General features: G+C 42.9%; 1 protein-coding gene across 1 annotated transcript in view; it reads left to right on the forward strand.

Annotated features, from left to right (window-relative positions):
* The window catches only part of LOC147441264 (polyprenal reductase 1-like), a 122,264-nt gene that overhangs the window by 51,169 nt on the left and 46,041 nt on the right, over positions 1–25,054 (forward strand). The window contains exons 3-4 of the mRNA XM_086482948.1: positions 22,875–23,082; positions 23,151–23,258. Of these exons, the coding sequence (XP_086339074.1) occupies positions 22,875–23,082; positions 23,151–23,258 (316 nt within the window). The remainder of the gene's footprint in view (positions 1–22,874; positions 23,083–23,150; positions 23,259–25,054) is intronic.

A 25,054-nucleotide genomic window follows, 5' to 3' on the forward strand; every position in this document is an offset into this window, starting at 1 on the left:
TCATCATCCTCTAGATACCGCCTAGTTATAGGAGCCTGTTGATGTCTCAATCTCTTGTTCAACGTGATAAGCTGTAATGAATGTTGCTCATCACCTGTTGGTCCCTCAGTCATAGCTTTGCCTTTCCCTTTAACATCCCTACTGTGTTGTGACTGGTGTGTTGTTGATTTTTCAGTGTTGCTGGGTTGTTGCTTTTCCAGCTGCTTATCTCTCGACTGCTGTCCTTCAGGCTGGTCTGGTTGGTCTGCCTGAGACTGATCATGTCCTCTTGTTGTCCCTGCACCACCAGTATCAGGTTCTGAAGGTGGAGATGGAAGAGAGTCATTATCATCATCATTATGCTCTTCTTCTGGTTCATCCTCCTTCTCTGCTTCTTCTTCCTTCTTATCATCATCCTTCTGGTGTTTAATATAATCAAGGATAGCTTGATTTGCCACTGTTATATTCAGAAATTTTTATCTTGCAAATCACTCTGCATTGTCTTTATAAGAGCCCTCAAGTTATCCATGTCGAAAACAACATTCCCTTCTGGATTCAAGATCTCGGCCATATCATTATAGATATACCTTTCTGTTAATGTGGCCTTCAGAGTAGTGTGGCTAGTCAGTAAGGAGTTGAACTCAATTCTCTTCATTCTGAGCATAGTTTCAAACCTATCAGCAGTTCTTTCAGCTTTTGCCTTTTCTTCCTGTATGGCCCGTATCTCAGACTCCACCTTGTCAAGCTTACTTTGTAATTGTTGAATAGTCCTAGCTGACTGAGCTTCAAATATACTGTGGCGCAGGTTCTGGGCTACTCTCCCTTGCTCCAACTTTGCAATCTGCTTTTCAGCCTCCCTTAGTTCAGTCTTTATCTTAGTTAGTTAATCTTCTGACCCTGCAGTATCCAGCATTTGTCCCATGCAATTGACAAGTGTTCCATGATGACTGAATAAGCACAGAACAACCATTCTTAACTGTTGCTGGATCAGAGTCAGTTGGCTCATAAACCGTGACAGGAGCCAGGTAGGGTAATGCAGAATAATAAGATTTTTGCAAAACTAAGCGTCCCTTGAGAAGATGAGTCTGCATCTGCTGTAACCTATCTTTCTTTGTCAATAACAGGGCTGCTTCACTGTATGGGACAAAAACTCTGCCAAGTGGACTTGGAGATGTTGGTCCTTTGCCCTTATCAGTCTGGTCTGTTGGCTGATCAGGACTGGCCCTTTCTGATTGGTCTTGTCCAGTACTGGTGGTTGCTGAAATCTGGCCTGTTGGTTGGTTAACTCCACCAGTGGTTTAGACAGTATGCTGTTCAGTCTGGCTAGTTGAAGTCTTTTCAGTAGACACTGTTTTGATTTGACTTTCTAACTGCTTCAAGAGAGCCGTGCTTTTGGTCAGTGTCGTCCTTGGCCTCTTTGAACTGCCAGCTTCCTCTTGTATAGCCTTTCTCTTTTGTCCAATGGGAACTGACTGGCTTTCTAGGGCTTCTTCATCAGATGATAATTCCACATTCTGGGATACTAGGAATGGCTTCTGGCTCCAAGACATTCTTACCTGATCATGGGCGTCTGGAGAAGTCGCCTAGTACAGAAACAGCTAAACATACCAAGCCTTGAATACACTTTGAGACTTCAACTTGGCGGTTTGCTGAAGTACTTTATGCAACAATATCTGACAGAGGTTGATATCGACTTTAGAATCCAATCTCTTGCTAAAAGCATAGCAAAGAGTTTCTCTGACACATATGTCGGATTATTTTTTAGGCTCACAGCTTCAACCACAAATCGGTAAGTAGCAGGAACGTCCAGACCTGCTACTCGAATTCCTTGCGCACTGGCTTTTCGTCTCCTTTTGGCAGCGTCATCTTCCTTTAAAGCTGCACTGATCTGCTCTGCGGTTGCCACAGATGGCTTTGGCTCATTTGGCATTTGAAAAGCAAAAGCAATGTTCTCTGGAGTAACTGTCACTTTTCTGCCATAGACCACGGCACTTCCATCTTCAGCATTAAAAGAATCCAGGACTTGCCTTATGATGGCTGTGTCAAACTCAATCCTTGTGGGTTGCAGAACCACACACAAATCCCATAGTTGGATTAAAGCCTTGGCTTGCTCAGTAAACGCATAACGCTGAATCTTACTATTCGGAATGAGTGGAAGAGTTGCCTTTGCAGCAATAATAAGGGCTTGGGTTTCGTCGATAGTCTCCTGCATCTTCTTCGACATTTTCTTCCTACCCATACACCTTGAGGACGATGAAGCAGTAGACGCAGAAGAAGATGACTTACTTGATTCGTCGAACCTGTATCCAGGTGTGGCTGGCAAGGATAAGCGACAATCCACAATCTCCTCAAAAGAAGAGGTTTGCGGCTGCAATGAGGAAGCTTCGGAGCTTGGCGATGGGGAATGGACAACAGAAGGTAAGCGTCGCGTAGGAGATTTGCGAGAAAAAACGCTTACTCGCCTTACTGTTATACGCGTTCGCGCCATAAAAGCTCCACCACTTACCGTTCCTAGAGTTCCGTGCACTGCAAGTGACGTGGCAGACATGCATTGGACAAGAATTTCGCTCGTCTTTGAAATGATTACTATTGATATTCCATCTGACCATTGGTCCCCCAAAAACTGATATTGGTGTCCATACTTTTCTGGTTCTGCTCTAGACATGACTTTATCATACTCGTGTTGTTTTGGCTTTTTGATTGTTTCTGGAACTGGTTGTACATGGAAAAGAGCTAAAATAGTTGATCCCGGATTTGCTTGGTCTTCAGCTCCTAGACCATCAATGCTCGTTCCCATGGCTTTTGAATAATAGAGCTTGATTTTAGCTGCATTATATACCCCTGGCAACAATAATCCAGACAGATCTTTCAGCCGTACTGTGCCATTTGAGAACACCAAATCAACTTCAAACGGTCCTGCCCAAGCTATCTTTAATTTTGGTTTCTTAGGACCTAATTTGGACTGATATAATAGAACCAGATCGCCTTTCTAAAACTCTCGAACCTTAATTCGTCTGTCATGCCACCTTTGCTGAACAATTTCTTGTTCCAACATAGCCCTCTGTCTCAGCTCATCTAACTGGGTTAGCTCTTCGAGTCTGTTCTTCAGATTGTGATTAAAATCTAAACCATACTCTACAACCATTCTGAGACTGGGTATAACAAATTCCATAGGAACAACAGCTTCAGTGCCATACACCATTCTGAATGGTATTAACCCGGTAGTGACCTTATAAGCTGTTCTATATGCCCATAGAGCAGTCTGAAGCTTCAAGTCCCATTGTTTTGGCTTTTTCTGCACAATCTTGGTGAGAATAGTCTTAATGGTCTTGTTGTTGCTTTCGGCTTGCCCATTGCATCTAGGATAATATGGTGTGGATTTCCGATGCTTGATTGAAAGCATATCCATGAGGATATCCATATTGTCATTTATGAAGTGTGTCCCTTGGTCTGACACAATCTCCACAGGACATCCATAGCGGCATACAATATTCTCAAATAAAAACCTTGCAGTAGATTTTGTTGTATTGTCAGAAAGAGCCTTAGCTTCTACCCACTTGGTTACATAACAGGTAGCCATCAAGATATACCTGTTCTTCTTAGGAGTAACCTTCTTGAAAGGTCCCATAAAATCCAAACCCCATTTCATGAAAACACCTAGTGGATGTACTAGTATTAAAGGAGTCATGTCTGTTGCTGTGGGTCTACCCATTCTTTGGCATATGTCACAGGTTTTGCAAAAGCTTATGACATCAGATATCAATGTTTGCCACCATAACCCAACCTGCAAAATCTTCTTGAAAGTAACATCAGTAGAAAAGTGTCCACCGGATTCCCTATTATGTGCTTCTGAAATAACTTGCAGTGTGCCCTCCATAGGCACACATCGACGAAGAATCCCATCGACACCCAATCTGTAGAGTGAGCCACCAATAATGGTGAACTTCAAACTTTTAATAACTAGAGCCTTTTTCTGGTTCTGTTTCCAGTCATCTGGGAAACTACTCTGAGAAAGAAACTGATATACTTCATATAATTTAGGATCGACTGATTCTGCCGCTTCCAGCTAAAATAATTCAGCATCCACTGGTTTATCTCTTAAAGACGCTTCAGAACAGCCCTCCGTACTCCTAGAGAGGAAATCAGCGCCATAGTGGTTCTTGCCAGGTTTATGGAAAATTCGGAATTCAAATTCCATAAGGAACATCATCCACCGTATTAGCTTGCCTTGAATAATGACTTTATTAATCAAGAATAATAGGGCCTGATGATCCACATAGAAATGAAACAATTTGCCTAGCAAATAATGCCTGAATTTCGTAGCACTGAAAACCATCCCTAGAGCTTCTTGTTCAGTGGTTGTATAACCCTGTTCAGCCTGGCTGAATCTGTGACTGGCAAAGTAGACAGGATAGTCAATCCTTCCATTTGGTTGGGCTAGTATCGCCCCCATCGCCAGCCCCGAAGCATCCACATGTACATGGAAGATAACATCCCAATTTGGTTGCCGAAGGAGTGGTTTACTGATAATGGCACTTTTTAAATTCTGGAAACTTTCCTCACACTGAGCAGTCCAATTGAACTTGCTGGTTTTCTTTGTGAGCTTATACAGTGGTAAAGCTTGGGAGGCAAATTTATGCACAAATCTTCTGTAAAAGTTAATATATCCCAAGAAAGAACTTAACTCAGATGTATTCTTGGGCGCCTTGGCCTGCTGAACGCACTGGATCGTGTCGTTGACCATTTCTATTCCATTGCGGGATACCACGTCCCAGTAGCTGTCCTTTCCAGACTAGGAAAACAGATTTGAATGGATTCAGACAAATCCGCTTCTCTTGACAGCGCTTAAAAACCATTTCCAGGAATAGTAAATGCTGTTTCTCGTCCATGAATGTGGCGAGGAATTGATGAAGAAATTCACTGAAAATTTCCATCATACATCTCTAAAAAGTTGCTGGTGCATTGCAAAGGCCAAATGGCATTACCAGATACATAAATGCTCCTGCTCCCCACTCCGTGATGAAAGTGGTCTTTTCCCTATCTTCAGGAGCAATTTGTAACTGGTTATAGCCACTATATCCATCCATAAAGCTATACATCTCATATCCTGCAATCTCATCAAGTAACATATCTGTGAAGGGTAATGGGAATGGATCTTTAATGGTTTGAGCATTGAGTTTTCTATAATCTACACATACTCTCAGCTTCCCATTCTTCTTAGGCACAACCACAATAGGAAACAACCAATCACTACTGGCTACTACAGAAATGAACCCAGCTTTCAGAAGGTTGTCAATCTCTCTTTGACCTTCTTAGCATAATTCGGATTCATTCGATAGCGCTGCAGTCGTACTGGCTTGGCATCGATTTTTAGTGGTATTCTGTGTTGATAGACCTCTGGATCCACCCCTTTCAGATCAGTATGCTCCCATGCGAACACATCTTTATAGTGCTGGAACATATGTCGTGCCGTCTCTTTCATTGTAGGATTCAGATGTTTATTTACCTGATCATTCGAGGGTTTTCTTCAGACCCTAAATTCCATTCCTCTATCTCCTGATCATCTGGAAGTAACCAGTTAGGTCCTCCACCCTTTCTCTTGGTTGACTCCTCAGCATAATCCCAAGACGATTCTCTGAGCTCTAAATTATCATTCTGATTTCCAGTAGCTACTCCAGAGCATACTAATTTTGCAGGTGTGCTGGACTCAACCGATTCTTTTGGTCTTCCAGTTAATCTCACTGAGCGTTCTCCTGAATTCAGTTCAATGAATTGTTCTGGAAATTGTTTCTTTTGTTTTTCAGCTTCATCTTGGTTTATTAAGACTGCATTGAGATCTATCTCTGTTAATGGAAAAATATTCATAGCTACCAACATTTTCTCACTTTTCTTCACCTTGTACGCTGACAGAGCTCCTTGGGTCTCAGTTCCTTTCTCCAACTTCTGGTGTTATTCGTCTGAATCTGGATTTTGCTACCGGCCCCCTGTATTGTCAAAATCTGATTAGCATAGTCATGAATAGCCTGTGCCGTTCGCAACCATGGGCGTCCCAGTAGCATCCCATAAGCTCCTTGCACATCCAGTACTAGGAAACTAGCTTTGAACTTTGCTTTGCCCACTCGCATTTGCATATTCTCTATCGTTCCAGTTGCCTGCACCACTCGATGATCCGTCATTCGGACTTTGAAAGGTGCTGGTTTCAGGTTAGTAATTCCTATCCTTTGCTGAAGATGTACTCTTAAAATATTTACCCCTGCTCCTCCATCTAGTATAACGCTTGAGAGTGGTTCCCACTGTTTCCTCACTTTGTAGTCCACCTGAATCAATGGCACTTCATCATCTCTGACAGCTGTCAAGTTGACTGCTCTGGCCTCCGCCTCAGCCTTCATTCGCTGCTTGATGAATTTCGCTGCTTCAGGTAGAGTTCTTCTAATGTACTCTAACTCCACAGTGAGTTTTTGAATTCTATCACAAATCTTGACATGAATTTCCTCTTTCTCATGCTCAGAGTTGTCGTCAGAACTTGAAGAACTTGTATTATCTTCACAATACCATTCCTTTGGTTCAGTGCTTCCAGCTCCTTTAGCAGTTCCCAACTCTTCCATCAACCCTTGTACTGCAGCCAACCTGTTCTCAGGCATGCTGGGCTTTGACTGACCTGTCTTTGTAGATTGGGCTGGTATCTTTTGAATGACCCGTGCTTCAGAACTCTCTGGTTGCTCTTGCAGCTTCTTGGCTAAATCCTGTGTGATTTTCGCCGCTAGTTCTCTCTGCTCCTGCCACTTCTTACAATAGTTCGTGTCTGCATCCCAATTAATTTCTGCCTCCATCTCAGTTGCTGTTTCCTCTCTAGCTTTTCTACTGGAACTATGACGACTTCCTTTACTGCCTTTGGCACCTTTGTCTCCCTGTTTGGTCCGAGAACTCTTGGCCTTGCGTTCTTCCCTTTCAGCTCTTCGTCGTCTAGACTGACTGGAATGCTGAGAGTCCTGTGCCTCATCAGCATGACTGTGCTCTTCCTGAGGCTCAGTGTCAATTACTTTTTCATCCTTGGGATCAGAGTCTCTTTTTGACTCCTCAGGAATAGGGTCAACACGGTAGGATGGTTTTCGGCCACGACTGGGTTTGGGTGCCATTACTGCAGCTGAAACTCAAACAGGGAGAGGAGTTTGTTGGTCAACGAGCAACAACTCTAGCCATCGTGATTGCCAAAATGGAATTGGAGCTGATCTCTTTAGATAGCTGATTCCAGTGTTAGAAGTTTACAGCTATTGGTGATGTGTTAGTTCAAACAGTAGAACTGGAAAAGGAAATAGAAACTGAACTGGGATACATCTACTGAAATTAGAAACAGACTGAAGTACTGAGAATGATGTTCAGATTCAGAGAGAATGAGTACAAAGTATGTACGTCTGAAGTACACTGGACTGCTATGTTTAGGATTACAGATGAAAGATTACAGATGGAGATAATGTAGCTCAGGAACAGCTCGGGAACTAAGGATTATGAATCAAAAGCTGAGCAGAAGTATAGCCAACAAATGCCAACCCAATTATAATGTAATGGGTCCTATTTATATGCCTTGGGAGTTACTGTGGTAACTTTCGTGGTAATTACTGACTGATCCACTGTTCGTCTCACAGGAGCCGTTTCCCACTTAGTGAGACTGTCTCCGCCATCTACAGTGGTAGTGATGTGTGTGAACACACTTAGGACCGCCGGGGCATTTTTTCCCCATTAGGAGGTCTTTCCCCCCGTGCATTGTATATGCACCCATCATTCTAGGACTAACTTATCTTTCAACTTATCTTTCCATTGTGCTCTAAGTAATAAACTCTCTTTTGTGTGTCTTGAGCTTCTTCATCATCTCCCAGCACCAAGAACAAGATTCACAATGCTTTTCATGCGAATCTCTTGAAACCTTTTAAGGGTGAGGTACCAGTTATTAGGGAGCTTGATGAGCAACTTGAAGTGGAAGAGAGAGGAGATGCTCATTCCGGAACAGATACTAGCACACAAAGAAAGAAAAGTGAAAGGTAAAGTGATTCGGCGGTTCTTAGTGAAATTCAAGAACTATCCGGTATTGGATGCCAAGTGGTTCAGTAAGGGCTACATGTAGATTGCAACTTGTGCATAGTGATGTTTGGGGCCTATGCAAACTCTATCCTTAAGCAATTACCTATACTTCGCGACTTTCATTGATGATTACTCTAGGCATGCATGGGTGTATCCGCTTAAAGCTAAGTCTGAAGTGTTTTGCTTCAAGCAATTTATGGCTATGGCTAAAAATGTCTCCAAATGTGCTACTATGGGCACTCTCCATTTTGGCTTGAAGCCATCATGTGTGCTACTTTTGTACTTAACAGGTGTCCTACGAAAGCTTTGTTGTCGATGACTCCTTATGAAGCATGGCATGAGAAGGGCCATCTATCGATCACATGCACGCTTTTGGTTGTTTAGCCTATTCTTTGGTGCCACAAACAGTGCAAGAAATTGGATGATAATGTTAAGAAATGCATTTTGTTGGTTACAATACTAAAAGCAAAGGTTACATGTTATACCATTTGCAAATGAAACGTATCTTGGCTTCACGAGATGTTGTGTTTGTGAAAGATTCTATTCAGCCTTTGTTATCATGTACTAGAGACAATAATGTGAGCTCACAAGACATTTATGACACTTTGTTACCTCTTTTTAATGGTGGAAACTTGAATGGAAATTCCAATGACGCAAATCCATAGCCTATGGGGGTTTCAAAAAATGCTACGGATCAGCCTATTACTGATGCAGATGTACATGATGATGTACTTGATGTGGAAAAAGTTGAGAATGAGGAGGCTAGAGGTATGCTAAGATGGTTGGTGCATACTTTGCGTGATAGTTAATTGGATGCACCTATGTCTAATCATACTTGTTCAGGTTCTCGACATGCATCTTATGCGTCAGATTGCTATGCTTTGGCTGTTTCTAGTTTATGCTGCCATGCAATCCTTATAGAAAATGACACAAGTGGGTTTACAAGTTGAAACGTAAGCCGGATGGTGAGATTGATTGCTACAAGGATCGACTTGTTGCAAAAGGTTATGCACAATAGAAAGGCTTAGATTATGAACAGACGTTTGCTCCCACTTGTTGTATAACTATTGTTTGTTTTCTATATGCATTGGCAGATCATTTTGGATGGGATGTGCATCAATCAGACATTGTTACTGCTTTCTTGAATGGTGAGATATTTGAGGAAGTTTATGTAATGTAGCCTCGCGGTTTTGTCAAGAAAGGACAAGAAAATAAAGTGTGCAAATGTAAGAAAGCTTTGTATGGGTTGAAGCAGTCTCCTCTGCTTGGTTATGAGAAAGCTGACACTCATTTGGTCAAACGATGCTTTCGTAACAGCCAACAAAAACTACTTTGTATGTAAAACGTGAGGGTGATGTATTTCTCATCGTCGTTTATATGTAGATGATTTTGTGAAAAATGGTCCGAATGAGACATACATTGCTGAATTCAAGGCTGATTTGAATGATACTTTCAAGATAAAAGACTTGGGGCTGTTGCATCATTACTTGGACATATAGTTTAAGCAGTGTGATGGCGGTATTGTCTTGTGTCAAACAAGCTACATAGAGACATTACTATGTAAGTTTGGACTTGAGGATTGCAAACCTATTGCTACTCCCATGTAAACAGGTTTGAAATTGAGTCTCATGATGCTGGTGATCCTGGCAATGTCACTCTTTATTAGATTGGATGCCTGATTTATGTATGCAATATGAGGCTAGATATTCAGTTTGCAGTCTCACGGGTCGACATATTTATGCACAACCCAGGGTCTAAGCATTGGCAAGATGTCAAAGGATCTTTCTCTACTTGAGTGGACATCTTAGTTTGTTTTATCCTAAGGAGGGATCATTCTGCCGGATTTACATGATGTTTTGGACTCAGATTTGATTGATTGTTATGACGCGTGAGTGTCCACAAGTGGTTTTTGTTTCATGCTCGGTAGTTCATGCATCATGAGTGGGCAAGAAACAACCTACTGTGGCCACTTCCTGTTGTGGGGCTGAGTACAGGGCAACCTTCATAGCTATGGTTGAGTGTATGGCCCAGACGGCTTATGGTTGATTTGGGTGTTGGCCATGACATTGTCAACATCATCTACACTGATAGTCAGAGCGCATTGGCACTTGCGAGGAACCCAATTTTCATGCTCGCACAAAGCACATTGAGGTGCATTATCACTATGTTAGAGAGAGAGACTCAGCGGGAGAGATCAACTTTGCTTATGTGCCGACACAGGACAACCTTGCAGATCTGTTCACAAAGACATTGCTTTGTGAGAAGTTCGAAGCTTTCCACAAAGCTTTGGGGTTGCTTCCCTCTGTGGATTGATCATGCACTCAAGGCATGGCACTTCCCTATACACTATGTGCTAGCTCTTGTGCACGGCATCATTGTAACGCACTGACGGGGGATTTGTTACTATATATATATGTGGTAGTGATGTGTGTGAACACACTTAGGACCGCCGATGCATTTTTTCCCTCACTAGGAGGTTTTTTCCCCGTGCATTGTATATGTGCCCATCATTCTAGGGCTAACATATCTTTTTATTGTGCACTAAGCAATACACTGTCTGTTGTGTGCCTTGAGCTTATTCATCTTTTGTGTTTCCTTGCAACCCTATTTCCAACATGTTGTACTTGTTCTTGGACCCTTGTTTGACCGCTACGTGAGGTTTGTGGTACGGATCCGTGGACTCTTGTCCGGCTGTACAGAAAAGCGTTACAACATTGTTGCACTGGTTCCATCTGCACAAAGTTATAGGTCCATCTGGTTAGGGGAGGTCTTATAGATTCCAAACATTCTTTGAAGGGCAATGGTAGCATTGGTCTGATGATGCTATGGCATGCCCAACAATATGTCACAATGTGCCACTTCCAGGTTTGAAGTTTACTTTTGGCCTCGATTTCTAAGCTGACCTAATCATAGGCAACTCCAAGACTCTTGACAAAGTCAATGGAATAAAGTTCTTTCTAGCTCTTGGGTTAAACACGATAAGTGCTTTGGTACCTTGAATTTTGCTATAGACCTTGCATAGCTCTTTTGAGGAATCTAAAAAGAGTAATTTTGTAAATCCAATATATGGTGTAGTTTTGCTAGTTTCTCCAGTAGCAAGCTCAACCTCAATTTCTAAGCCGATTTGATCATAGTTACCCCTAGACTCTTGACAAAGTCGGTGGAATAAAATTCTTTGTAGCTCTTGGGAAGAGTAGTGCTTTGGCACCACGAATTTTATCATAGGCCCTTCATAGTTGTTTTGAGGAATTTGGATTCTGCTTCCATACGCATTGGCCCCAAAGTCAAGTGTCCCTTCCTCTTTCTTTATTGCTTGAATTCAAGATACAACTTCCGAGGGTCCTCCTCTGCACGAGCTCTTTATGCTTCTATGTTCAGAGATTTGAGACCCGCGGGCACACTTATAAAGGTTACATGCGAGGTGTAATAGGCACCACGTGCCAACGGAAAAGAACAGACTGAACAACTTTAAGCACTTCAAAATAACAATTGAACTGAAAGAGATGCACGACACATGAGACGGGGAGTGGCAGAGTTCCACCCCAAGAGAGCATTGGCCCCAAACCCCGGTGCCCCTTATGGTATTTCTTTATATTGCTCGGACTCAGCACATTCCTGTACTCCATTCTCTGCACTTCATGCAGAAGCATGCAAGAGAATGAGCCCTTGGCTCATATTTAAAGGCTCATGGCCTCTCAAAAGCCGTTTACATGAAAAGCTATAAACTTAGAAGCATTTGGTTCAAAGGCATTGAGCCCAAAAACTATCAGCATGTTTCACGAAAATCCGTACAGCTACCATGTCATCAGCGTAAAACGTGGAAATTTGTACAGGTGCCACGCCAGCACTGCGAGCGCAATGTGCGGGTGTCCGTACAGGCCTTCCTAGTCATCATCTGCTTGCACGCTAGTTTTCTGAGTGTGTGGGTGCTTTACTTCTAGTGACTTGGGCCCCCATCGAACGGGGTCCCATGAGTTGGTGGGAACTTCTTAAAATATTAGGCCACTCGGCAAGTCTTTGTAAATTGGTAAATTTTCTTCTTCTGCTGCTTCTTCTGTTGCTTCTTCTTAGAGCTTAAGCCCCCCGGCCGGGATCTACAGGTTGGCTCCGTTCTTCAGTGGTTTGACACGCCAACAGTTTGACAGGAGGCCTAAAATCAGTGCCTCTCCAAAAGCACTTGTTCCAAAAACTCTTGTTCAAAAAGCTGATGTTGAATTTGTTTGGCACGTTTGCACGACTGTTCGTACAACATATGCCTCGTTAGCAAAATTTGTTTGCATTTTTTGGGCTTGTCGTACTCAGCTACACTAGCATGGTATTTATGCAAATTGGCTTGGACTGTTTAATGTCCACTTTAAGTGGCCTTTGGCCACTGTTAGGCGGATATGGTGCCATGCATGTCACGATTGTGACTATGTTAACAACAATACATCTACTCCTAGTTGTAGATACGCGAAGTGCCATGCCAAGGAGGACCCCTGTGCTTGGATGGTCACACCCCTTCACCCAAAGGACGTGTCTTTTCGCCAAAAGCCACACACCTTCGATGACTGGTCACACCTCTTCGCTCTACAGGTGCGACTCTTTGCCCAATGGTTGCAGCTCTTCGCTGAAAGGATGTGTCTTTACGTCTAAAGTCGCGTCTCTTCACCATGAGATGTGTCTTTTCATTTATATCTCTTCGTCTCCTATATAAGGAGCCCTTGTATCACACTTTCAACAATCAAACACAGAGTCTTCTAAGTTTTGTTTCGAGTACAGTTCAAGTTTCTTAAGTTTTAATCATGAGTTGAAGTACTTAATAAAGGATTAGTACCTAGAATCCTCACAGTGGTATCATAGCAAATTTTTTCCGGGACCCAAAGGTTGTGAGCCTCTCATCCTCACCGCTACCGTCTCCCCCCCCCCCCTTTTCCCGGAGTTGCATGGAAGCAGAAGAAAGATGGAATTCAACTTCTTCGCCGATGGTACGAGGTAACTGATTTAATTCTACACATAAAAAAGCAGCATAAACAGAACGGGACAGCAGTGTGTGCGAGTGTGTGGCATACCCAGAGTTTGTGTGTGGCGTACCCGGTGACTTTCGGGACAACTTCTGCTGGAGCCTCTTCGAGCGCCCTTTCCTCGGGTAGCACCCCTTCAAACCCATGGTCGCACCCCTTCATGCGAAAGGGTACCGCGCCGGCAGGCTGCCACCTCTTCCCAATGCTCGCACCCCTTGGAAGTGCCCCTTCAGTTTGAAGAGTTCGCACCCCTTCCTAAGGATCGCACCCCTTCACGCGAATTGTTCTCAAATCAGCCCAGCAGCACCCCTTCACCTTGGCGGTACCCCTTGGCGCCATGAGACTCGCAGATGGGCTGAATTTCCGCAAACGTTGGCTGCAAATCTGAAAAGCTGTCTGAATTCTGCTACGCAAGGCTGAATTTCTGAAGCGCTGGCAGATTTAACACTTTATGGCTGGCTAAAATTAACTGGCCTCATGCTGAAACGCTGAAACGTTGCCATGCTGAATTTCTTACGCTGATGATATTTCGCTGGCAGACTTACATTAGCACTTAATTTATCATAAGTTCCAAAAACACTTTGGCCGGCCCAATTGTCCATGGTGTGGAAACTTTAAAAAAAAATCGGCCAATGGGTTTTTTTTAGATTGGCCGGTCAGCCTCATATAAAAAAACCCCATGTGAACACCCTTATACATTAAAAAAAAGTACAAAAAAACCTTACGTTGCCTTTCCCTTGCTCTGCTCTGTGCGCATCTTCTCTACGCAAGACATTTCGCACACATGGCCAATGCGAACCAATACACGAAATTCCTTGATGAAATTTTGCGGGTGAATTTCTCTACTCAGAGCCGGAAGTGATGATTATTCCCGATTTCCCGACTCCAGAGAGCGAACTTATTCTAGAGGCATTTTCCGCTTACGAAGTACCCGTCCCAGAATCTGTTCCCGACCCAGAACTTGCACCTGTTCGAGTTCCTTTTGAGGCGTAACCATGCCGCATTCTCAGTACGGAGGTGGTCAATCTGACGATGCCCTTACTCTTATCAAGGAGCAGATGGCCACACTTTCCATGAGCCTCGCATCACTTCACACTCGCTTGGATGAGATGCACACGGAAAACACTTCTCGAAGTCGACTGCTGTTTCTTGAACTACTAATGCAGCATCTTCAACACATTCTTCCGAAGCTTCAGTGGACGAACCAAACGAACCAGATCCAACTGAAGAGGTAGACAATCGCGAACTTCAATTACTTTATAAAATTTTTAATGCTGCACAAAAGAAGAAGCTTGATGTTAAACTGCTGGAACCATACACTGGTCGCCGCGACAAGCGCGTGCTGGACCAATGGCTGTCCAAAATGGAGATTTACTTATCGAACACGGACTTGGTCGAGAGTAAAAAAGTTGCACTTGCTAGTTCTTTGCTCAAGGACAGAGCATTTCTTTGGTGGCAACGACGGGTTGCTGTTGGTAAACACACCCCTTCTTGGGATAAATTCCGGCGTGCTATTTGCAAGGTGTTCGAACCTGCCAATGCGGATTTTCATGCCCGGTCCTCTCTTTGCCGCCTGAGCCAGACAAGTTCCTTGGCCGCGTACATCATAGACTTCCAAAGGCTAACTCTTGAGACAGAGACCCTTAGTCCCTCTGATGAACTTCACAGTTTTATCGACGGACTCGAAACTAACATAAAGGATGATGTGCACATATACAACCCCACCACTTTGGATGCTGCAATTGCCTATGTGGAGCGTCTTGGCGATAATCGGCACCCTATTTTCTCCCTGGTTGCAGATCTTCAAACAACGCTCGCTTTTCACAACGCGATCACAAAGACAACTATAGCCAAAGTCAGCAGCATCAGTCTCAGTTCAGACAGCAAGCAATGCAACCTTATTCAACCTCAATGTTCTATTCTCAAGATCGACAATCTCAAAGTAGATCTTCTTCACATGCTCCTCCACTTGATCGTGGTAAAGAACGTGATTTTTCTCAAGATCGGCATTCCAATCCTCAGCAAGGCTCTTCGTCAAATGGATCTTCGACTTCAAAGAAGGAAGGATTATGTACAATTTGCAGTGGTGACCCTAAATGGTGTCAATGTCCAAAGAGACCAAATCCGTCTAATTCGAAAAGAAATTCCAACGCGAAAACATCATCGAATTTTGAACAACCAGAATCTGTTAAGGATAGAGGAAAATCTGTGGTCAATACGATTCCTGTTTCAGAGGATACGAGTATTCTTATGAAGAATGCTCAATGTAATTCTTCAGTTTTGGAGCCTCTCTCAAAGCAAGTTTTGAGTCTTCTTGGAACACTCAATGGTCACTCCATCAATATTTTGGTGGACAGCGGATGCTCGAATAAATTTGTCGACACTCAAATAGTTCAACAGCTTGGCTTACCAATTCAAAAGACATCTCACTTACATGATGTGGAATTAGCAGATGGAGCAATTTTGACTTGTGATCAGACAGTTCGACAGTTGCAGTTCGAGATTCAAACTTATGCAAATCAACTGGATTTTGAAGTCACGCCTTTATCTTATTACGACATGATTCTTGGTCAGCATTGGTTATTCCAATATGATCCAGTAATTAGCTTTCGAGTACATACTATCAATTTGTTAAAAAATGGACGTGAATTGACTTTACACGGGCTTTCTCATGCGGAAACAGTGATTCAAGCCTTACGTGTACAAGGCAAACAGCATGATACAGTGGATTATGAAATGAATATGATGTCACGTGACACATCCAACCCTATGTGTCTGTGGACAAGCTACAACATGATCAGGGTTCAGTTCAGTCAAGTCAATCTAGATTAGAAGTGATCTGGCACTTTTGTGAGTCTATTCGTAGACCGTGCATGCCCAGTCACTTAGTGTAGATGCATATCCTCTAGTTGCACACAGCATGATCATAAGCATTCCCATCAGAATCCATCAAATTCCATCAGGAGAATTTTCTAGTGATTTTAGCCTATTTTCTTTATTTTTGACATTTTTCACTTATTAATTTAAGTGACTTTCCAACAAAAGTAGGTAGGGCAATTTGGGTAAGAAAATATATAAGCAAACCAAAGTTAGCACTAAATGGCAGAAGAGGCAACATGAGCCAAGCTCAGCAGGCAACTTCTCAGGAGAACCTTGGCGGTTTTCCCCTCCAAGCAAGATCCCAAGCCTTGGCGTTTCCTCCAAGCACCAGCCCTAGCGTTTTCTGCATCAGCCTTTCCCTAGCGTTTTCTACAGTTGCACCATCGTCAGCAAGCCGAAGCTCTTGGCGTTTTTGCATCAGATCGTCACCACAAGACTCCCTTATGCCTGGCGTTTTTCCTATGCCCAACGTTTTTGAAGATGCATCATCAGCTAGCGTTTTGGTCTGTAGCAGACATGCAACCCTAGCGTTTTGAGGAGGTCCATCGATTGCAGATTCCAAGCGATAAAGACCTTCAGATTCAGCCCTAAAGGTAGCAGATTTATCCCATGAAGAAGTAGCAGATTCAGCCCCAGAAAGACCTCAGTTTTCAGCTATTAAACTGCAGATTTTCAACGACAAAGACCCACAGAAAACAACCCCCCAAATCAGCATTTTGGACTAATCGCAGATTTCAACCCATAGCGTTTTTGGACAGCAGTAGAAAGATTGCAGATTTCAGCCCTTAGGTCGACTTCGTCATCATCGTCGTCATCGTCGACATAGCCTAGACTTGCATCAGTCTCATGCATACCATTTGTGATCAGATTGTGCAATCATAAGTAGACCGGGTGAAGAGAAGATCGTTCTCAAATGCGGTTTGCAAGCGAAAGAAAACCTCAAGAACCTCAAGAAAACCTCAAGACCCTCAAGAACCCAAGAACCCAAGATCCCCAAGAACCCAAGTTCCTCGTGAACTAAAGAACCCAAGACCACAAGAACCCACAAGAACCCACGACTTTAGAATGGTCATCACTCGAAGCGGAATGGATACTTCGCTTGGAGGTGATAAGCATGAGAGAGGCGAAGAAGAATTTTCCCCACCAGGAGGTTTTTTCGACCCTCCCCTTTCCCCATCTACGTCAAGGATTGCACTAACTCCTATGAAGGAGTTGCCGTAGTTGTTTCTGGACAAGAAGTTAGACCGAAAAGCAGAAATAGAGCGTGAACACGAAGAAAAGATGGCAGTCATAGAGCGTAAGTACGACTTGGAAGAAAAAGAAAGTCAAGCCAAATTTGATTGCGAAAACAAAGCAAGACAAGCAGAATTTGATCGCGAGACCAAAGCAAGAATGCAAGAGATGTTGCGACTCTTTTCTCAAATGTAGGCACAGATGCAAGAGATTCGGGAAAAGGAGACTCTCTTAGTCTCTTCTTCTCCAAAGCATGACACATAGGATTTGCATAATTATGAGAAGCATGATGAATTGAATGATAATGATGAGCATGATAATGATTTGAATGACAATGATAAGCATGATGATTTGGATGATAATGACAAGCATGATCAAGATGTGATTTCTCACGAGCGTGATGATTTGCATGATCAAGATGTGATTTCTTACAAGTATGATGAGTTGCATGAAGATGATGTGATTGTTCACAAGGATGATGTGTTAGTTGATGCTTTGTCTAGCGAAGCTAACCTCGTTGTAGATTCGATCAATCACGAAGAACCGATCTTGGCTTTCGAGTCGAGGTCCAAAGAACCCCCTCACGAAGAAGCGATCTTGGCTCTCGAGCGTAGATCTAAAGAACCCTCACAGGAAGTATTATGTGTTCGCATGATTGATATACACGCATTGTTCGAATGTTTCATTCGTGACCGTTTCCTGCATTTTAGTCCGCATCTTTATGTGATCCCTTTTCCTAGGCATGACATATTGTATGTTGAGCACGTTTCTTTTGATGAGCACGAATGTATGCGGATTTTTCATGAAAAGCTGAAAAGTATGCATTCACGGAAGTTACATTTCATGTCTCTTCCTTGGCACGACACAGTTGTAGAAAGAGCACATGAAAGTATGAGCACCAAGCATGGGCATTTCCGTTGTGAATTGCCACAGTTGATTGCTCTAGATCATAAGAGAAAGATTCGATCTCATGTTTGCGTGTATGTGGTGAACGCTTCTCTTCGTTCATCTACATTGCATGCACAGTCTTTGAGGAAGACGAGATTTTTTCCACTCACTTTACATGGAATAGGTATGTTCATGGTTTTGTGTTGGAAATGGTTTCAGGAATTTTCAGCCATGGAGATTCTTGAAGAAGGAAGAACCACGACTCTAGACGAAGTTGAAGCATCGAAGGAGCCACAGAATACTTTGTGTCTCTTGCGGCGCGGCCCAAAGAAGCAAGCGTTGCAGACCTTTATGAAGTTCGAGTACCGCATGACCCACACATCAGAGTGGGCCAGGGAAGAGTCCCTTCCAGGATTTCGGATGTTATTGGCGATCTCCCTCGACGCCATACAGTTTGGTACCAGTACCTCACTTTGAAAAGGAGGGGATGTCACGTGACACATCCAACCCTATGTGTCCGTGGACAAGCTACAGCATGATCAGGGTTCAGTTCAATCAAGTCAGTCTAGATTAGAAGTGATCTGGCACTTTTGTGAGTCTATTCGTAGACCGTGCATGCCCAGACACTTAGTGTAGATGCATATCCTCTGGTTGCACAGAGCATGATCATAAGCATTCCCATCAGAATCCATCAGATTCCATCAGGGGAATTTTTCAGTGATTTTAGCCTATTTTTTCTATATAAGCAAACCAAAGTTAGCACTAAATGGAAGAAGAGGCAACAGGAGCCAAGCTTAGCAGGCAACTTCTCAGCAGAACCTTGGCGGTTTTCCCTCCAAGCAAGATCCCAAGCCTTGGCGTTTTCTCCAAGCACCAGCCCTAGCGTTTTCTACATCAGCCTTTCCCTAGCGTTTTCTACAGCTGCACCATCGCTAACAAGCCCAAGCTCTTGGCGTTTTTGCATCAGATCGTCACCGTAAGACTCGCTTATGCCTGGCGTTTTTCCTATGCCCAATGCTTTTGAAGATGCATCGTCAGCTAGCGTTTTGGTCTGTAGCAGACATGCAACCCTAGCGTCTTGAGGAGGTCCAGCGATTGCAGATTCCAAGCGATAAAGACCTTCAGATTCAGCCCTAAAGGTAGCAGATTCAGCCCATGAAGAAGTAGCAGATTCAGCCCCAGAAAGACCTCAGTTTTCAGCCATTAAACTGCAGATTTTCAGTGACAAAGACCCACAGAAAACAGCCCCCCAAATCAGTGTTTTGGACTAATCGTAGATTTCAGCCCATAGCGTTTTTAGACAGCAGTAGAAAGATTGCAGATTTCAGCCCTTAGGTCAACTTCGTCATCACCGTCGTCATCGTCGACATAGCCTAGACTTGCATTAGTCTCATGCATACCATTTGTACCAGATTGTGTAATCATAAGTAGACCGCTCTCGCCGACGAGAGTGGGGCCCTTGGAGGAGGGTTTTACGTCTTTGGTGTCGTATTCTCTTCTCTATCTCTCATTATCATACAGTTTCAGGCACAGTGTCCATTCACTTTATTTGTGTTCATTGCACTCTCTCATTAAGAACAGAAGGCTCTCCCTTCCATAAGAACAAAAGGAACCTTGAGCACAGTTCGAAGCACTCATCTTGAGCAAAGTTCAAACTTTCATTCCGCTGCACCTAACATATGATCCCCGATGCAGATGCAGATATTACTATTGATGAATTTTTGAATTCATTAACTTCTCCCGAATCAATTGATGAAGACAAAGATAAAGATATAGTTGCAGATTCCGAGTCTGAAGACGACTATGCTTTCTTTGATCCTTTACTGGATGATGATATGCCAATTATAAGTCATGAAGGTACAATTCCAGAAGATGATTTTGAAGAATTTTGGGATTCATTATTGGAAGATGATTACAGTCTCAAGTCAAAATCCTCTCCAGAGATTACTAAAGTTGAAGTCACCCCATCTGAAGAGTACCTTGAGAGGATTTCCTCTTCCCCAAATATTTCGCAGTTACTCGATGATTTTGAACTAGAAATCTTACATCGCATGAAGAATTTTGAAGATCAACCTCTTGTTGTAGTCAACCTGATTCTGCCAGATTCCTCTAAAAAGTCTTTGAATAATGCAATGACATGGGATTTAGCAGTCAAAGCAAAAAGGTTTCGCAAGAGGCAAAGGTTAAAGACAAAGGTTTCTGATAACTCAAAGATTGAAGATTTTCGAAGATTCAATGCTTTTCCAGAGTTCTATCAACATCAAAAGTCATTTCTTTGACACGGGCTCTCATTTTAAATGGGAGGTAATGTCACGATTGTGACTATGTTAACAACAATACATCTACTCCTAGTTGCAGATACGCGAAGTGCCATGCCAAGGAGGACCCTTGCGCTTGGATGGTCACACCCCTTCGCCCAAAGGACGTGTCTTTTCGCCGAAAGCCACATCCCTTCGACGACTGGTCACACCCCTTCGCTCTACGGGTGCGACTCTTCACCCAATGGTTGTAGCTCTTCGCCGAAAGGATGTGTCTTTACGTCTAAAGTCGCGTCTCTTCACCATGAGACGTGTCTTTTCATTTATGTCTCTTCGTCTCCTATATAAGGAGCCCTTGTATCACACTTTCAATCAATCAAACACAGAGTCTTCTAAGTTTTGTTTCGAGTACAGTTCAAGTTTCTTAAGTCTTAATCATGAGTTTAAGTACTTAATAAAGGATTAGTACCTCACAATGCACTTGTGACACGGAGACATTTCACCTCATATACTGATATTGTGCTAATTCTTTCTATCTTTCGTGGTGCGTATGCCCTATCAACTACCTCATTTTTGTGCCAATTTTTCCGATTTAATGTTTCTTTTTAGTGTTAGGCTTCATTATGGCCGAGTCTGCCCTTGATCTCCAGAGTCATGAGAGAAACTCAGTACGTTGATCTATGTGCTGATGTATGCTCATGTGTGTGTGTGCGTGTGGTGTGTGTTGTGTTTGGGAGCATATGTTAGTACCTAGTTCTGCACCCACTATTGGGCACTGATGACGTTAGTGGGGATGTCGTGGTATTTAGTCCATACTATGCATGACGGAGCTGATGGTTATTTGTCTTGTGGGTGACTACCATGGGCCTATACCTTGCATTTTCCTTTATGGCTGAATCTGGGTTGATCTTGGATTCATCTAGGTATATACGTTTACAAGAGTACATCAATCGATCAGTTTTAGGGAATTCCAAACATAACATCACATATCATGGTAAAAAAATCTATGTACATATCATAAAACAATCACTAGGCAAAGCACTTGTCAAATCTAAAAAGCATCCAACCATCTTCCTTCAAGTGCTAGTTGTATTGATGCTTGTCTACTACCCTTTATGCCGTGCTTGAGACTTTTGCAAAGCCTCCTTAACGGGTTGTGCGATCCTCTACAAAATGATTTACTTGAAAAATCTTGTTCTTGGTGCATAGGATAGGCGAAACCTGCTTGCCACCCTTGATAATCTCTGTCCCCGTCGAAGTTTGAGTGTGGTGCAGCTTGTATGAGAGTCCATGTCTTACATGGTTCCAACCAGGAAAGACGAGGCTAGTAACTTAGTTATGGGCTTTTCATTTCGATTGTGTGGGGTGATTCAGCAAGAGTGGACCACAAGACTTGTTAAAAGCATACAGACCCAAGTCTTGGATTCTCTCATCATTCAAGCAACCTAGGTCTGACAAACTTGCTAGAGGCCTTCTGGCCTTTCAATGGGATTGTCAGACTAGGTCCCGGGATGTTATTCAACTGTGGTAATGGGTCCTCCCCGACATCTGACTTTGAGGGTGTCTAGAGGGCTGGTTAACTTTGATCCCAGCTGATTGGGAGAGTGCTTTGATTCAATAAGTATCTTGGAAACACAGATGCAAATGCTTGAGCAGCACGAGTCAAGAGTCCATGTCTTTCTTGTCCAGTTAGGGAGACAAGTCTAATGACTCACCGGTGGGTTTCTCATTTCGATTGTCTGGGGTGAGTCAGTAAGAGTGGACCACTCGACTGGTTAAATGCATACAGACCCAAGTCTTGGATTCTCTCATTATTTGAGCGACAACTTGCTAAAGACCTTCTGGCCTTTAGCATATTTGCGTCTATTAGTAGCAGATGACACAAAGGTGTGGCACATGGCTATTTGATTGACTGTAGTCCTGCAAAAGCCCCCATTGTTTGTATATTTGGATGGTGCAATTCTTGCAATATCAACGAGTCCAAGTTAAAGGCCCATGAGACGTAAAAGTGGGTGTCAAAGGCGGCTCTCACATGTTCAAACCGAGCTTTAACCTTCCGAGCGTACAAATATGCTGCAAACCGCACAGTATAATTTGTTGGACATGCATACAAGGGCAACTATGGCCTAATTACTTCAGGTTTTTTTAAAGACAAGGGAATGTCATGCAATGTTTATTTGCTCAGGTCTTCGGTTGCTTTGGAACAGATGGGGTTTAAATGTGTATCTTAATACTTGTCGGTGCCTTTTAGCCAGCTCAATTTCAAAAAAGCAAATGGAAGCGGAGTGATGGGCTGCTCAACTTTTTGTGATCAGCAAAAAATGCTTTTTACTTGTCGGGTCATTTAGCCAGCTTTACTTCAAAAAAAGAAAATGGATGAGCAGTGATGGGCTGTTCTTTTTTTTGTGATCAATATGTCACCCTGTATGATTGTTTCAGAGGTTTTAAAGCAAAATATTATTAATTTTCCCTCAACAGTGGTTATAATAAAGTATTGGAAAATTCAAGATGTAGTTTATTTGAGCTTTTGATAGATTGCAGATGCTCATTTCCTCAGGTACTACATTCTGGCTCCTTTGTCTCTATTTCCAAGAGCAGCAGAGTTGATAGTAGGTGGTTCTTCGGCCTACCAGCATGGCTATCACAAGTACAAGATTGAAGTTCAAGGAAGGAAACCCTGGCTTATGTTAGGTTGGCACTATTGGATAGGTGCGGTTATTTTTGTGTGGGGATGGATTCACCAATATCGATGTCACTCTATTCTGGTTAGTATCACTTACCTAAAGTAGATAGTTGTGACAGCTGTGTGCTTATTGCCTGCACTTATTTACAGGCTTCATTAAGAGCAAATGACAAAATGAAGAAGGAAGACAGTCAATACAAGATCCCATATGGAGACTGGTTTGAATATGTCTCATGTGCCCACTATCTGGCAGAATTTGTAAGTGTCAACTTGAGGCTTGTAATTTTTGGTTGCATGAGCGTCAAGGAGTTCCTGCAATGTTGAATTACTATGGTTGAAGTCTTCTCACCTTCCATATGCAAGGCTTTTAATTTACATCTGAATTAGACATTGGTTTCATTTACAAAGGAATGTTATGTTGTAAGTGAGACATGATTGTTGGATCCAGTGTTTCTAATGCATGCTTATTCTCATGATACTTGAGAGATGAATGACAATGGAAAACTAAGAAACTATATACTATGGCTATTGCAGGCCAGGGACATTTTCATTTTTCTGGAAGCATTACGGAGTTGTAACTTGGAATGAGTGTGTGAAGTATGTGTGTGGGCATGCGTGCATGTGTTTGTGTGCGTGTGTTTTGGTGGGTTTTCCTCGCTTTGAGGTTTCCCACTTGTAAATTAATCAAAACAGATTTACAAAAAAAAGAGTGTGTGTGTGTGTGTGTGAATGTGAAGGGTGTGTGTGCTTAGAAAGAGAGTGCAGGAGAAAGCTGCGATCATAGGGCTGAAGTGGCAATATGTCTTAGGCTCTGAGCAGTAGAGGGATGATGCTTAACAGCAATAGGGATGAAGCGACAATGGAGCCAAGGCTGTGAGCGTCAAAAGGGATGCGTGCTCGAATGGCAAAGAGCAGTTACTGATAGGGGGACAGCAGCGGGCAGGGTATGCCTACGCGGGGCAGGAGGGCAAAAAGGCGTGCGAGGGTACATTGCTTATTTGCTTGTCTCGAAACTGTAGGATGAGGCTCTTTTCTTCGTGGCATCTTTGGTAAAGGGAGAAGATCCTTCATGTGTACTCCAAGTTTTGTGCATAGTGCCTTCCCATCCTCCTCAGGCGTGGAGTCCGCCCTCTCTAATATGCCCATGATGCATATGTTGAGCAGAGAGGCATACCATCTTTTCCTCCTTGGTGGTGGTGTGCACTAGTTGTATTTCCTCCTTTTCAGCCTCGTCTTTCACCTCCTTGCGAATGTTCTTCTTCACTACCTCCAACCCAGCCAACTCTTGTTGCTTCAATTTTCCCTTCAATGCTTTTGGTGATGGCTTTGGTGAGTGATGGCCTCTTTGTCCACGTCAACTATCTCCCCCTCTTCTCGCGGAGGCCGGTCCCTCCAATGATGCTATTTCCACTTTGAGAATGCCAATTTCTTCCTTCATCAACACCTTTTCTCACTTCCATTCTTCTTGTCCCTTCTTCCATTCATCTCGCTCCCTCCTCCATTCCTCCATCTTCATGAAACGTGGAAGAAGATCTGGATTGATAGTATTTACTATTAATTGTTTTCTGGTTGTTGTTGATCATGCTCGTTAGCTTGACTTTGAGTTGGTGCTATAAAGTTTGATTTCTAGGATTAAGTTTTTTAAGATGTCTTATCCTTTTTTGTTTAAAATTGAGTACTTGTTTTAAGCCAAGTAAGCTACGCCAGCTTATTTTATGCATGGCTTTTCTAAAAACATTTTTAAGTTAATAATGTTTTGTTTTATCTAGTTCTGTTTCGTAGCAAATAAAGTGATTTAATTTGTTTGTTTTTATTTCTTTTCTTTTCGCGTGTCCCTTGCTTTTATAGTTTTATGAGTGCTTTATTCCCTGTTATAATTCGTGAGCTATTCTAAATTTATGAAGGTATATGCATTGTGATGTACCAACCACTGAATATTCCTAATTGGGTGAGATTACTTGGGCATGTAATTTTAGTGCATCAAGACACCCGTTACAGATCAATGCGGTTTGGGTGTGATGGCTAATTTCGATACGCGGGAATATCAAGAGCTC

The sequence above is a fragment of the Adiantum capillus-veneris genome, chromosome 15, assembly GCF_014529385.1.
Source record: "Adiantum capillus-veneris isolate H3 chromosome 15, ASM1452938v2, whole genome shotgun sequence".
In the NCBI taxonomy this organism is placed as follows: Eukaryota; Viridiplantae; Streptophyta; class Polypodiopsida; order Polypodiales; family Pteridaceae; genus Adiantum; species Adiantum capillus-veneris.